Source organism: Python bivittatus, unplaced genomic scaffold (genome assembly GCF_059951505.1).
Source record: "Python bivittatus isolate LINGU-HERP-01145 unplaced genomic scaffold, Pbiv_v1 ctg000070_np1212, whole genome shotgun sequence".
Taxonomy (NCBI): Eukaryota; Metazoa; Chordata; class Lepidosauria; order Squamata; family Pythonidae; genus Python; species Python bivittatus.
The window spans coordinates 3078054-3092826 of record NW_028277034.1 but is presented as its reverse complement, the minus strand read 5'-3'; the positions used below and the strand labels follow the sequence as shown (position 1 = coordinate 3092826).

General features: G+C 39.5%; 1 protein-coding gene across 2 annotated transcripts in view; it reads left to right on the top strand.

Moving 5' to 3' along the window:
* Window positions 1-9959, top strand: part of DLC1 (DLC1 Rho GTPase activating protein) — a 266008-nt gene extending 256049 nt beyond the window's left edge. For both annotated transcript variants that reach the window (XM_025169576.2, XM_007421121.4), the window contains 7 exons: window positions 249-447; window positions 2936-3149; window positions 3667-3781; window positions 4172-4390; window positions 4958-5175; window positions 5311-5484; window positions 6370-9959. In XM_025169576.2, coding sequence (XP_025025344.1) covers window positions 249-447; window positions 2936-3149; window positions 3667-3781; window positions 4172-4390; window positions 4958-5175; window positions 5311-5484; window positions 6370-6490 — 1260 coding nt within the window. In that variant the 3' untranslated portion in view covers window positions 6491-9959. The remainder of the gene's footprint in view (window positions 1-248; window positions 448-2935; window positions 3150-3666; window positions 3782-4171; window positions 4391-4957; window positions 5176-5310; window positions 5485-6369) is intronic.
* Window positions 9960-14773: the final 4814 nt, after the last annotated feature.

The window sequence follows — 14773 nt, the reverse complement described above, 5'->3', positions numbered from 1 at the left end:
CACCTCTCCCATATACCTGTATCTCTATTAGGCAAAAAGAGATAATGGTTGTGATTCTAGACCTTTTAATACAGTCAGACATGATTTTTCACATCAGAATTGATGTAGCAAAATATAGAAAGGGCTGTACCACCTGTTATTTTTTCACAAAACCAGATGTTAAATTTAATCCAGTGCCATGGATAAAAGAGTTATCAATGACGGGTTCCTGTTTGGTGTAACATGTACACTTTTCTTTTGTCACACAGGTTGGCCTTTTCCGAAAATCTGGAGTCAAGTCAAGAATCCAGGCATTACGACAAACGAATGAGAATGCAGTAGGCAAAATGAATTATGAAGGGCAGTCTGCTTATGATGTGGCTGATATGCTGAAGCAATATTTCCGCAACCTGTCAGAGCCTCTCATGACCAACAAGCTTTCAGAGACTTTCTTACAGATCTACCAGTGTAAGTCGCTGATGTTCAGTTTGGCCATTCCCAAATGTCCACTTCTTCTTCAGAGCCCAGGCAGAATAAAAGCTAACAAAATTTGCCTACCTCTGATTTAGCCTCTCTGACTACAGAATGGTATCCTGCAGTTTAATTTTCCCATATTTTGCAGTTCTAGACCAGTGCTCATTATACCGATTCTGCAGAAACTCTACACGATTTATTGAATGATGTTGTTCGTAATGCCCGCATCGGCACTAATTTAATCTGTTCCCATCCCAAGTAACTGGTGGAGGTGAATTAATCTGTTGCCATGCTGAGTAACACTAACTAAGAGACATTTGGAGTGCCACTGGAGATCAACGAGGAGCGAATTCAACCAAACACGGATGAGAGCCGCTATTAAGGCCTACCTCATGGCAGTAAGGGCAGCAAAGCATCAGTACTTTTCTGCCCTTATTGCATCCGCAGATAGCCAACCGGCAGCCCTATTTAGTGGGACCCAGACCCTCTTGGATATGGGGAGCCCCTGAGGTTTATCTTCAGGGTCATGCTGAGGAATTTGCACAGCATCTGTCAGATAAAATCACTTGGATTCACTCTCAGTTGGATGCCAGCGTTTGTACAGGTCCTGTGGAGATGCCTGGGGTGCAGTCTTGCCCTGTTATCTGGTGCCAGTCTTGGCTAGATGGCCTTTACACAGCTTCATGTTGTGCACCAGTTCCATCCATTCCTAGACTGGGAGGCTCTACTCACAGTCACTCATGTCCTACTGACTACTGTAACATGCTGTACATGGGGCTGCCCTTGGAGAGTATCCAGAAGCTTCAGCTGGGGCAAAAGGTATGTGTGCTTCAAGAACTGCACACATTACACCTCTGCTTCGTGAGTTGCATTGGTTACCAGTTTGCTTCTGGGTCCAATTCAAGGTGCTGGTTTTGACCTTTAAAGACCTATATGGCATGAGACCAGATTATTTGAGGCACAGCCTCTTCCCAGTGACATCTACCCATCCCATCAGGTCCGGCAGGAGAGGCATGTTGCAGGTCCCGTCAGCTAGGGAGTTTCATCTGGCAGATTGTAGGAGGTGAGGCTGGCCCCAACTTTGTTGGCCTTCTGGAACGCCCTTAAAACATGGTTTTGCCAATGACCTTGAGAATCCCATGGTAGAGTGGAGCCTGTTGGGTGGTTATGTGATCATTAACTGATGCACTCTCTGTATGCTGGCTGCCATTTTGTTTTTTACTTTGTTTTTATTTTTAATTTAAATTGTGGTTTTATTGGTTTTTATGTATTTTACTTTTATGTATTTTATTATGTATGCCACCCAGAGTCACTGTGTAAGATGGGCGGCTATACAAATATGATACATAAATAAAATAAATAAATAAGTCCAGATAAGGTCAGCCAGCATTGCCATTTTTAGTAAGGAGCTTTTAATACATTGACTGATGGAGGCTATATCCTTTCCAGATTGTACCTTCCTGTGAATTTTTGTTCCCCTCTTTAAGAATTTCACATCTCCAAGAAGACTTTACTAGTGCAGGTAGTTCCCAGTTTTAGAACGAGTTCCATTCCCATGGTCTGTCCTTAAGTCGAATTTGTATGTAAGCTGGAACTGTATTATTGTATAATACTGTATAAGTAGTATTGTGTAATTAACTCGAACCATTATGTATTTAACTCAAATCATTGTGTATTTAGCTCAAATTTTGCTACAATAGGCTCCATTCTTAACTATGGTCATCTGTAACCCAGGTGCTCTTAACCCAGGAATTACCTGTAATTTGGAACTGTTGCATTATGGGAATATCTTTCCTCTAGTGTAGCAAAATAAATCAACTTCTCTTCCAACTTTGTTGCACTCTACGAAACTTTATTCAGTAAAGCAAGTCAAAATGTGGCATTGAGTATTTGTTGTGCCCTGTAACCATAGCACTGCATGGTGGTCATCTCTAATTTATCACCACATACTCTTTTCTCTTCTTTGCTATGTCATGGTTCATCTGCTTATAGAAGCACAGCCTGGATATTTTATTGGGTCAAAGTCAGGAATAGTTTAATGGCTACTTATTTTAATTGACTCTCCAGTTGAAAAACATGTTTCATTGGGGTATATAAATCTTTATTTCAACTCAGATTGATGGAGTTTGATAAAGTGTTTGTTGCCATGCGTGTTCATAAACTGAACAATCTATTTTAACAGCCCTTTTAGTAGGTCTGCCACTCTCAAAATTAAATTCTAAATTTAACTCTGGAATATGCAGAGCTTTGTTTTACTGTTAAGTCCTTGCTAAGCAGGAAATACCTGAGGGCAGTTAAGCTGTTGACCAAAAAGAAAAAAGAAAATTCTTTCATTTACCATGAATGGTATGCAGCACACTGAAGGAAATCACTTCAGACTAAAGTCAAAAATAGCTGGAGTTAAGAGTTTGCTTTGGGATGCATTCATGCTGCATGGGTGGAAAATCAATAAGTTGATGAGAAGACTGCTAATTTTGTGCAGATGTGCCAAAAGACCAGCGTCTCCAGGCAATCAAGGCAGCCATTATGCTTCTACCAGATGAGAACAGAGAAGTCCTACAGATTCTTCTCTATTTTCTGAGTGATGTCACAGCTGCTGTGAAAGAAAACCAGATGACGCCAACAAACCTGGCAGTGTGTTTAGCACCTTCTCTTTTCCACCTGAACACTCTTAAAAGAGAAAGTTCTTCTCCAAGGTAAGTCTCCATATTGTTCTATCCTAAGTTCTATCACTAGCAGGTTGCTATACCTTTAAAGAAGCCTTTCCTTTCAACTCTTTTAATTCTGTCCCTCTTTTTTAAAAAAAAGGAAAAAAAAAGCATTAATGTTTCCACTGAACTGCTTTGTATTTGATTTGCTATCCAGTAAAAAAAAAGTGCTAGCAATTATAAGATACTGATTTTATTTATGTAGAGATATGATTTATAAACCACCTCATTTCAAAGACTGGGTGTTTTATGTCGTCATGCACATGTCGTCTTTTAGTTCTACTGCCAAAGAAAAGTACTCAACATATATATGTGAAAGCTCTAATACCATCCATGTCAAGGAGAGATCCATGAGAGAAGCTGAAAATAAATACATTTAGATGCAGAATGTCAGATATAAAAGTAGCTTTCAGATGCAGTCCTGACCTTTTTCTTCAATTGTTCATTTACAGGCTAGTGCATTCTGGTCTACTTTTATTGATCAGTCTTGTTCATTAATTGATAGGGTAATGCAGAGGAAACAGAGTCTGGGAAAACCGGATCAGAAAGACTTAAATGAGAATTTGGCTGCAACCCAAGGCCTAGGCCACATGATTGCTGAGTGTAAGAAGCTTTTTCAGGTGAATATTTGTCTATTTGCTTATTTTAACATCTAGAACTAGTATTCTGTACAGGTTGTATCTTTGTTCTTGACACCTAATGTCCTGTTTGGCAGCTAGTCTTTCTGGAAAGCAACATAAGGGCTTACAATGGGCAACCATCAAAATCTGCCTTGCTCCCAGTTAAAAGTCCTTTGTGACTTCTAGCTTTTTGTGTGAGTGTGTGTGTGTGTGATGGAAGAACTACATAATACTTCTGAGGAGATTAGATACAGTCCAGTTGCTATCCCTAATATGCTGCAATTTTATTTACAGCCATTTTCAGAACAAAGGAAATAAAGCAAAATGTTGACTCATCATGTGAACCTCCAATTGTTTATTCCCTGTTTTATTCCATTTCCCAAATCTCAGATCCCAGAAGAAATGAGCAGATGTCGGAATTCTTATACAGAACAAGATCTTAGGCCTCTCAGCTTAGAGGACTTGGGACGAAGCAACAACTCAGAGTCTGCTGAATATCATTCTTATATCCAGGACTGTATGGATGATTTGTTCAAGGAAATCAAGGATAAATTTAAGGGCTGGGTCAGTTGTCCCACTTCAGAACAAGCAGAACTCGCCTATAAAAAGGTATGTTAGCATATATCCAGGGTTGTTATTACTTTCTAGTGTTAGTGCATAGATTTTAATGGACAAAATTTAATTTAAATGGTCAATATTCCTTCAGTGTCATGCATTGGCTTTCTGTAACCTTATATACTATATAGATGCTTGTATAGTGCACATATCCTAAGACATGACATGTTGATTGAAGGCCTTTCTATCATCCTTCATTATAAGAACTGAATGAAAAATGGAGGGTGGTTTATGTTGTAACAGATTCTAAAATTTTGATTTGGGGTTGTCATGAGTCAACCCATGACTTAAACATTACATATATAAAGTAATCCACAAATATGTTAATGATTCTCCCAAGATTGCTAAATAAGGTTGTTGTCGGTATCATTTTATTGCATTAGGTTCTCTGACAAGCTGGCTGACCAAAGATTTTCATTGTGATATGGGACAGTCATAAGTGTTTTGATCTTTTATTTTGAAGTCAATATAGTTCCATTTTCAATGTAGTCTATAATGATTATTCAAAAAAAGGACGGTTGTATAAAGATGATTAATTCCTTAGCAACAATGTACTTCCAGGTTTGTGAAGGTCCACCTCTGCGGCTATGGAAATCCGTTATAGAAATCCCTGTGGCTCCTGAAGAAGTATTAAACCGTATCATTAAAGAACAGCACCTTTGGGATGAAGATCTTTTAGATGCTAAAGTAATTGAGACTTTGGATAGCCAGACTGATGTTTATCAGTTTGTACAAAATAATATGGCACCACACCCAGCAAGAGACTATGTCATCCTCAGGTAACTGTACAGATTGTATCCATAAAACACTTTCTTAAAATTTAGCAACTGGGAATAAAAACACATTTGGATAAACTTGCTCATCTTCCTTTTACTCTTGTCTGTTCTTACAAAAGTTCTGCTTGATTCTAACAGGACTTGGAGGACCAATCTCTCTAAGGGAGCATGTGCACTTTTAAGCTTCTCTGTGGACCATGACCGTGCACCTGTCCTTGGTATTAGAGTGAATGTGCTGTTATCCAGGTATCTTATTGAACCTTGCGGAACAGGAAAATCCAAACTAACCTATATGTGTCGAATTGATTTAAGGTAAATTATGTTCTCTACTTTCATTAAGTTGGGCAGGGAAATTCCATCTCCAGTATAATGTGTTAGTGGAATGAAAAGTTACAGTGCCCAGAGGTAGTTATTGTATATTGTAGGACAGTATAAGCAATGGTGCCCTCCAGATATCTTAGACTTCAGCTCATAATCCTCTAGCATGGTCATTGGCAAGGGATTGTGTAAATTAAAGCTCCCAAACATCTGAAGTGCACTCATTTGCCCACTCTGTGGTAGAAAGGTCAATTAAAACTAATTTGAATCAGTTACTTTTAATTTAGAGTACCGATGGGCATTGTTCACTTATTGATACTAATGGTCCCAAATTAATTTCCCTTACCCCCTGACTTTACATTTATTCTTTTAGAATTTGTGAATGAAAGAAACTGGTACCTTGTGTTTGTTTAGAGAACAGAAATCATGCTTCTGTTTTTGGAGAATGCATTTGGGGCCAGAGACAGCCCGGAGATTGTTTTGTAAGCGTTCCTTTAGCAAGGGTGGTAGACTTCTTGGGAACAAAAGCAGATGGAAAGGTGCAACCTTGCCTGTTGCCTTCTGTATTTGCAATTAGTTGTGTTTACCTGCTTACCACAGCAGCCATTTTGCATGAGTGCCCACAACATGCTTTCAAATCAGCCCAGAAAGTTTGCTTACCAAAAGATGGTTTAATTGGTTTTTGCAAATCCTGCTTCCCAATGTCTGGAAAGGTCTTTGAGATCCTAAATGGAGATTTTGCGGGGGAATGTACACAATCCTAAAAGGCCATCATTCTTGGCTTCCTTGATTGCCTCCCTTCCAGTCTTTAGTAACAGAAAAAAACACATTAATTGGAGAAAAACAATCTAAATCACACCTTTTCTTTCTTTGAAACAGGGGGCACAAGCCTGACTGGTACACAAAAGCTTTTGGGCACTTGTGTGCAGCTGAAGTTGTGAGGATTAGAGACTCTTTCCTTAATCAAAATCTTGAGGCTAAGGAAGCAACATCCAGGTGATGGATCAAGTGGATCAGCGCAGCACCAGCCTATGTAGAGGTTTTCAGGAAAGGTTGATTTTCTGCCCCAGGATGGGTCATATACCCATTAAGTTTTGTCCTGAAGAGAAACTTTCTGGAATAGGTCTGAGATTGTCCATCAAAATTCTGTGACAACCTGATGCATTTTTAAAGCTGCTTTTGTGCCTGCGTTAGGCCTATAGTGTAGGTCTTAACTGGAATATTATGGATGGTGCAACTTTTTTTTTTTTAAGGTAAGATTAATGTTGCTTAGGTGCTGTGAATTGCTTCTGAGAAGCAAAGCTCTAAGACTTAAATATATTTCTGGAATATAGTGAAAATGATTCATTCCTATATAATGTTAACTTTATGTATGTATCTGTGTGTCATTTGCTGAGGGACTGTTGCAGCCACTGGATTTGGTATGTCCCTCAATGGATTCTCACTAAAGTAAGTGAAGGAAGGTTTGCACGAAGGCAGAGATGTGAATGACTAACTTGTTGACTGGAGTATGAAGAGCCAGAATGGTAGAATCAGAGTGTCAGGTACACTTGGAAGGAATTGGGAAGAATGTAACACGTGGGAAAAGAATCAGCCTAGAATCCTATTGGTCCAAGAGACCATTACAAGCTTCAGGTCTTCACTCCTATGAGTTGTTATTACTCATATGTATATCTAAAAATTGAAAAATGTGGGCTGTATCAGGCAGGGCAAAAAAAATGGTGAAAAGCAGAACGCTTGAAATTGATGGGGGGGGGGTTAAGTTATTTAAATTGCCAAATACACTTCAACGTGTGTCTTTCGTATGACAGTAATTTTGCATGTGTTCCTCTATGAAAGCTCCGAGAACTACAACTTTTCATAGCTTCCTTATGAGGATACCTATAGGGGCACGTGCTTGCCATGGCTGGACTTCATATTATACTTTCTGAACAATAAGTTCAAGAGCATCTCAAAAAAATGTGAATGAAGTGCCAGCCCCAGGAAGTCTCTCCAAGTCTGAGTATCTTGGAAAGAACAAGGCAATGATCCTGATATATAGGATTCCAAGGGAAGAGATGATTTGGAGTGTGTATGGGCACTCATGTAGCACCTAATCTTTAAAGAAGCTGTGTTTTTTTCTTGGATGCACTTGGTTGTCCACAGCTGCAGCAGAAGTCCAAGAAAAGTCACCTTTGGTTTCAGGCAGTGCCAGTGCTTCATGTGTACCGACATGGTCCCCAAATCCCTTTTCCTATACCCTATCCTTTTAATACACACTCACCTGTTAAGATGCAAATAGAAGCCTTAACAGTCATCTTTGTTTAATTAGTATCATAGGAATAAATGCTTGTAGTTTGGGAACAGGGCCGAAACTGCTTTCAGTAGCTGAAAAGGGCAGCACTGGAAAATGTCATAACTGGAACATTATGAAGTTCTAAAGTGATTCAGTAATAGTGGATACTCTTAGGAGTTAAAGATGTTCATATATCCCATTCCATTGTAACCATATAACCTCATTTACTGACATGGTTTGGAGGAAAATATCCCCCAAATTTAGAAGCAATGTAGTTGGTAATGTAATATTCTTGCCACAGGATTATATGACATAATGCAAAGAACTGCAGGTTAAAATAAACAGATTAAAATTATCAAGAGTTCTATTGTGAACTTTTTACAAGACATCCCAGAACTACAAGCTGGAGCAGCCAGGATAGCAATAATAAATGAAGATATCTAGGAAGATACATGTAGGATGTTGTTGTTTTACCTGTCTAAAAACTATAGATTAACTTATCTGGTGGATTTTGGGCGGGGGGATCTAATTATTATTTTGCATGTAATATTTGTCAACCTTTTCCACACATTTTCATATGCATTATATATTAGTAAGGAATCTTTTTAAAAACCTTTAGAGAATGACCTTGTTTCGGTGATAGATTTCACTGTAAAACAACAAAGGACAGAGAAGATAAATGCTGTCCTTCATTGGCTGTTGTGAAGAAGAGAAGAGAAAAGAAAAGCCCATGCCGTTAAATAACAGCGCTGTTTTGTAATTCAGGGCTGGACCTAGCCCAAAAGTAGGACTTCATCTCTTGCTGTGAATCTAGTCCCCGCCCCCACTTCCCAAATCTGCTGTGGTGCCCCATTATAAAAATTATAGTTTGATTGGCAGAGACACGGTTCATGCAGAGATGCACTGAATCAGTGTCAGGTGTGAATGATACGAAATAAAATGAAAGGTGTGCTTGAAATAAAGTCATTGTACAGATCCATTTGAATAATTTGTGACTGCTAAAACCAGCCTTTTAGCCTTCCTTTCTCCCAGCCACAATAGCCGTAAATTACTGCCAAGAGGTGTGTTGTAACCAAAGATTATGTGAAATTGGCAGTTGGTATATCTTGTTCATTCAGAAGAGACCTGTGCAATTTCCACATGGCCTTCTTTCCCAGCCTCGGGACAGTGGCATGTTTAGAAGGAACTCTTAGATGCCATTGACAGTATTATGTTTTTTATAGATTGTTTGAGATGACTTTGGAGAGTATTAGGAAGAGTTCTGCCTAATTCTGCAACTGTACTAGTGCCCCACTGGGTTGCTTGTGTCTCTATTTTTTCCTCTTTGTTCAAACTACAAGCAGTGTTATGTAGATGCAAAACTCAGGCTTACACAGATTCACAGAGAAGGACTATATGGTCGGTTAGGGTGCTTCCTTGAATCTGTTTCAGAAGACAGTGTCCTTCGTGATGTTCCTCTCATCGGGACATAAATGCTTCTCCGTTCACCCAGAAGTGAATACTTACAAGGGACACCACCACCCAGAATCAAACACAGACTGGTACCAACCGTTTCAGGTAAACTGGGGGCGGGGGGAGCGGGCCGAGGGGCAGGAGCTGTTCTAAGTCAAATGCTCCCATTAGCTGCTTTTCCCAGTGTCTTGTGCTTCAGATGTATGAAGCTTAACCTTAGACTGTAAGGCAGTCTTCCCTGATCTGATGCCCTTCAATTGCCCATTGTATCTGGAGGACAACAGGTGAATAAAGACAGCATTACTCTTAGCCTTAGAAACCCTGGCAATCATTCCACTGGTGTCATTGTAAAATGTATTGCCAGGTGAGGGTGTTAGGTATTGTGACATTTACATTTCTCGTCAATAGGCCAATTGTGTATTCTTTGTACTTTTTATTTCTTTAAATATGTAAAAAAAAAATGTATGTTGTACATACCATTCTGATGTAAACTTGTAGACTTGTTCACACTTTATTGTCCAACATAGATAAAGCATGAAGATAATTATTTAAGATATACCTGTATTTATACCTCAGATATTCTTTGAAGGAGAGGCAGGGTGTTTGTATCTCAAGTTGGCTGCCCTTTCCTCCAGTGTAAATATGTTCTACACAACTGAAAAAAAGTAAAAGAAGAAAAGGTTTATAGCTTGCTATTATATGCCTGTACAGAACATAATCAATAAATGCACTATTAAGTGTCTGTGTGATGCCTGAATTCTTCTCTATTTCCTGTGGCCTTTTTTCCAAGTCTTTTGCAGATGTAGAGTCTAACCAAGAAAGAAAGAAGGTGGGCATTTGGTCCATGGACCAGATGTATCACAGAGGTTATGAGTCTTGCCATACATGCAGATCTCACTGATGTAGCTTTTTTTTTATCCTGCTGTTGGAGCACAGTCAGTTGTAGATATTCCTAGTGTTACTCAGCTTCCTTTAATCACATCCTCTTTAACTAGCAGAGTCCTTTCTGATCTTTAAAGGAACAAACTTCTCTTGGAGTGTAATTCTATGCTGAGGTCTTAACAGATGAACGAGCTTATAAGAAACAGCTCTTAAGGCCTCAGCTTAAGCAATTTATGGATCTCATTGTGGGTTTCAGTTGCATAAGGCCTCAGTTAAGCAGGCTACCTCTCCATTTAGTGCATCTGAATAATGGTAGGGCTGTTTAGACAAAAATGTTCAAAAGCACAAAGGAAATACTGTTGGCCTGTCAAGGAAATGCAAAGTTTCCTTCGAAACAGAAGACAAAAGAAAGGGGAAAAAACTTCAGGCGATAAATTGGTGAAAGTGTAGTGCTTATACAGCAAAGGAAGGAAGCCAAAAACAGAGCAGCGGGCTTTGTGTGTCATTTTAAACAGGGCAAGCCACAGTATTTAGGAAGGTCAGCTGCAAAACATTAAAAAGAAAGTAATCACTAGAGAGAACACCTTTTTGGGCCATGGAAATAAGATCCATTTGGGAGTTTCTGATCATTTAAAAATTGAATACCCACACTCACATGCTTGCACGCCAGTTTGGGGAAGATTCAAGCAGAGGCACCTTCAGGGGGTCCAGAAAGTCAAGACAGCTGTGACCACATGAGGGAAGCCCTGCCCCTTTTTAATATGATGCACCTGAAAAGAGTTTTGCACCTGAAAAAGGCTTTGATCATGCAGGCACAGCTGCTATCTTGATTTTTTCACACACACACACACACTCTACAATAGCCCCTGGATTTGAGGATAATGTTTCTGCACGTGATGGATGGGCTGGTGCTTCTGTGTCTGAGTTACTGAGCTAAGAGCTCCACAACTGTTCGTGTGTTCAGAAGAACTTTGTTAAAGTTTCTTAAAGCTGCTGAGCTAGATGTAATGAAAAAGGTCGCCAACCTCTTACCATGCTAGCTAGCTAGCTAGCTAGCTCACTCCGAGGTTGATTAGGAAGAAGGTGAATCCCTGCAACTGAACCAGACAAGATGCTAAATGGGATGCATTAATTCAGTGTTGATATTTCAAGTGTTGGATTGCAAAGCAAGTTAAGCAAAATGCTGTGCCTAGCTCATCTGTAAAGCAACTTTGCATCAACTGGGCAATTGATTTTCCATGCCCAAACAAAATAAAGAACATCATGCCCTGGATTCTGTTGGAAATTTCAGATATTTAAAAGTGATTTATTTCATATGATACATACTTTTTTTAATGGTCTCTTATCTACTATTCACTTATGTCAGGCTGCCATTTATCAGCAAAACACAAAGTTAGATTCATGCTCTATTTAAAAGAAACTCTGAGATCCATAGATTTACTACTGACACTAACATCACTCTCAGTGATTAAAGTAGGTATTAATACCTAAATTTATAGAAAAATTGTGAATTTGCACTGCTTACAAAAATCAGTCAATTTTGATCTGCAGAACTCAAGACAGTATGACCAAAAATGATCATTTTAAACTTTTGGAATCAGATTTCAGGAGAGTATTCAGACATACCTGTCTGCATTCAAGGTGGGTGTATGTCATAGGTTTGTTGTTTTTACTTTTTATGTATGTATATGCTGCATTGTGTTTTGCTTTAAAATGTAATTAATGCAAAAAAGTATTGCTTATGGCAAGAGGTGGCAACTCACCATTGGTTTATATTCTTCCTCATGTTTTCAAAAAGCCAGACAATTTAGCCCTAAATAGTGCCATTTCAAAAACAGGCACTATATACCCCTAAACTTTTTTCTTTACAATCAGAAAAATGCATGCAGTGTATATGATAGTCCTTCAGGTCCAAAGAAGGCCCGCCGTTGTGCAGTTCATCGTGGATAAGGGGGTGGCTCTGCAGTCCCAGTCTGGAAGCTCAGAGTCTAGCATGATGCGGACACTGGAAGTCCATTGTTGTAGTATCTGTGAGTGTTATTCTGTGATGCCACTCATGGATTTCTATCAGTTTTTGGCAGCGCCTGTCTTCAAAGCCGGAGGAGGCTTCATAGCACAGGGCTCACCAGCAGGTTCTGTCAGCAACTGCAGCTTCTAGTTCTCTTGTCTGGATGTCACAGTGGCATAGGGTTTCTTTCACAGCATGGTCGACCTCAAAGTCTCCTCCCAGACTCCAGTACACTATATGATCAACTGTGGACTGCCTATTGAATAGGTTGGAAAAGTGCTCAGTCCTTCTTGGTCTTTGATCAGGCTCAGCCCATTAGATGACAGCAAGGGGGAGCATCCTGTTTTAGAAGGACCATAAACTGACTTTATGGCACTGAAGAACTCTCTGATGGCATGCATGTCTGCACAGCGTTCCACCTGCTCAGCCTTTCTCAGCCTGCATTTCTCACAGTTCCATCTGTACTTTGGACTGCAGGTGCCTAAACTTGTCTTTGAAACAGATGATGTTCTGCCAGTGTGCATAGGCTTTGTTCTTGGCAGTACGAAATAAGGATGTGGCTAGGAATGGAGAATGGGGAAGTATTTTATTTCCATTTTGCGTGGGACAAGGAGCACAGAAACATTACTACAGGACCTGTAGCAGCATGGAAGGAGGCAATCCTTTGGTCCTTGTCCTCTGTTGTTTTGGTAACAGTGAAGAACATTATGATCATCTCCAAACTACTTTGAGGACTTGGGGATTGGAAATGGTAAAGGTGTGAAGATCCACTTGGCTTATCTCTGGTACTATTTAATGATTATGACCGTGATTAGAGTTGAAATCAGTGACTTTCTGCTCACGCTTAAGTTACTCTCTCAAATGTAGCAAGAGAATAGAATGATGGATAGCCCATGTGATTAACCTGTTGATTATAGAAATAATTGAAGTCTTACTTTAGTTCTGTGATCTCTCTCTCTTCTACTTCTTTAACACTGAAATGACATATGGACCACCAGGAGGCACCATATCACCAGTTTCATCCTTATCAGGAATCATCAGACATGGGTAGCCAGATGTTATTCTATGGGTTCAAATCCTTTATTGGGAATTGAATTCACAGACCTTCCGACTTAGATGACTATATACAGTATATTAGCTTAGAAGCTATCCAGGTCCTGGTGCTCAGCAGTTTGCAGGAAGGGATATCTAGAGACACAGTGAATTTGTTTATTCATTTCTAGCCAGCTCCTCCTCATCTTTGCCCTTGGTTTTCATTCAGACTAAATACTAGAAGCCCTCCGCAGGCAGGAGAGAGGGAATCCAAATAAGTGGGTATTCTCTTAAGCTCACAGCATTCACTTATTTTTCAGTGTTGTAAGAAAAAGTTGATATTTAAGATCCTTAAGGAGGAGCAGCCAAGCTGAAGTTGTATTTCAAAGGCCTCTGAGAAAGACTTTGCCAATGGAAATAGATGTAAAAATAACAGGCATCCAAGGGACACTAATTTAAAGCCCTAATACCCACGGGCTGAGGCATCTTGTAAAACCAGCACTCAGTCTGTAAAAGAACAATCTTCCAGTGTGTACATGCATCTCTATCAGTACATGTGTTATGATCCTTATTATGGATCACTATGTTGAGCAGTGACATTACAATGATTTTACTTTTACAAGGGAGATTATATGTGTCAGGTAAGAAATGTTATAGACCAACTTTCAGATTGTCAATAAATGGGAGCCCTGAGTGCTCTTTGCCAGAAGCAACCAATGCTTCTGTTTCCTTGTGGACTTCTCCTGTCGACCAAGAGAGACAGAGTAAAAGGAAGCAACCTGATGCCCTCTGGATGTATTTTTATTATTAAACCTGTGAGCCCGTTCCATGCTGGCCAGTTGCCAAGCTTATAAGCATTGTACTCCAAGGTGGCTAGATGTATCAGGTCACATCACCTGTCCTCAGTCTAGGATGATAGGAATTTCACAAGCCAATGATCCACAGAAGAAACACCCATCCATTTGTTCTGACTTCTTGACCAGGATAACCACTCGTAACACTCTCCTGCAAAGTATGAATATTTTCTGAAGAAAATTCACTGAAAGATTGACTCTCTAGTCAGGCATATTTTTGTGCTCTGTAAGAAGTCTTCTAGTTAGGATGGTACACAATCCAACAGGTCTTCCTCAATAGACACAGTACCCTCTAGTGGAAAGGAAGCTGTTTAATGTTTCTGAAGGGTTTCGTACCTCCATTTCAAACCAGGGTGTGAAATTGTCCAGTGGCTAATGAAATTGTCCAGTGAAATTGTCCATATTGCACTGGATGTTGCAAACGGAAGTAAAATCAGCAAACAGATGTCGATGACCACAACTTTAATGTCTGCACAACTGCAGGACCTTACTTTAATAGTGCTGGAAAACATTTTAGTTTGCTCTGACCAGTTACAAGGTTGATTGAATTCAACTTGAGGGATGGAATCCAAGTCTTGACTCAGAAACCCAACATTTAGTGACTTCCACAGACTAACTTAATGAAGGTTTATGGAAAATCAGTGAAAGTCTACAGGATGAAGTATGTAAGTATTAGAGAGAAGTCAAATGTCAAACAAATAGGTGCAGGAAGTTTTGTCCTAAACAACTTTAAATTTTATAAACTTTATACAAATAAAATGGCTAGTATTTTTAAAAACA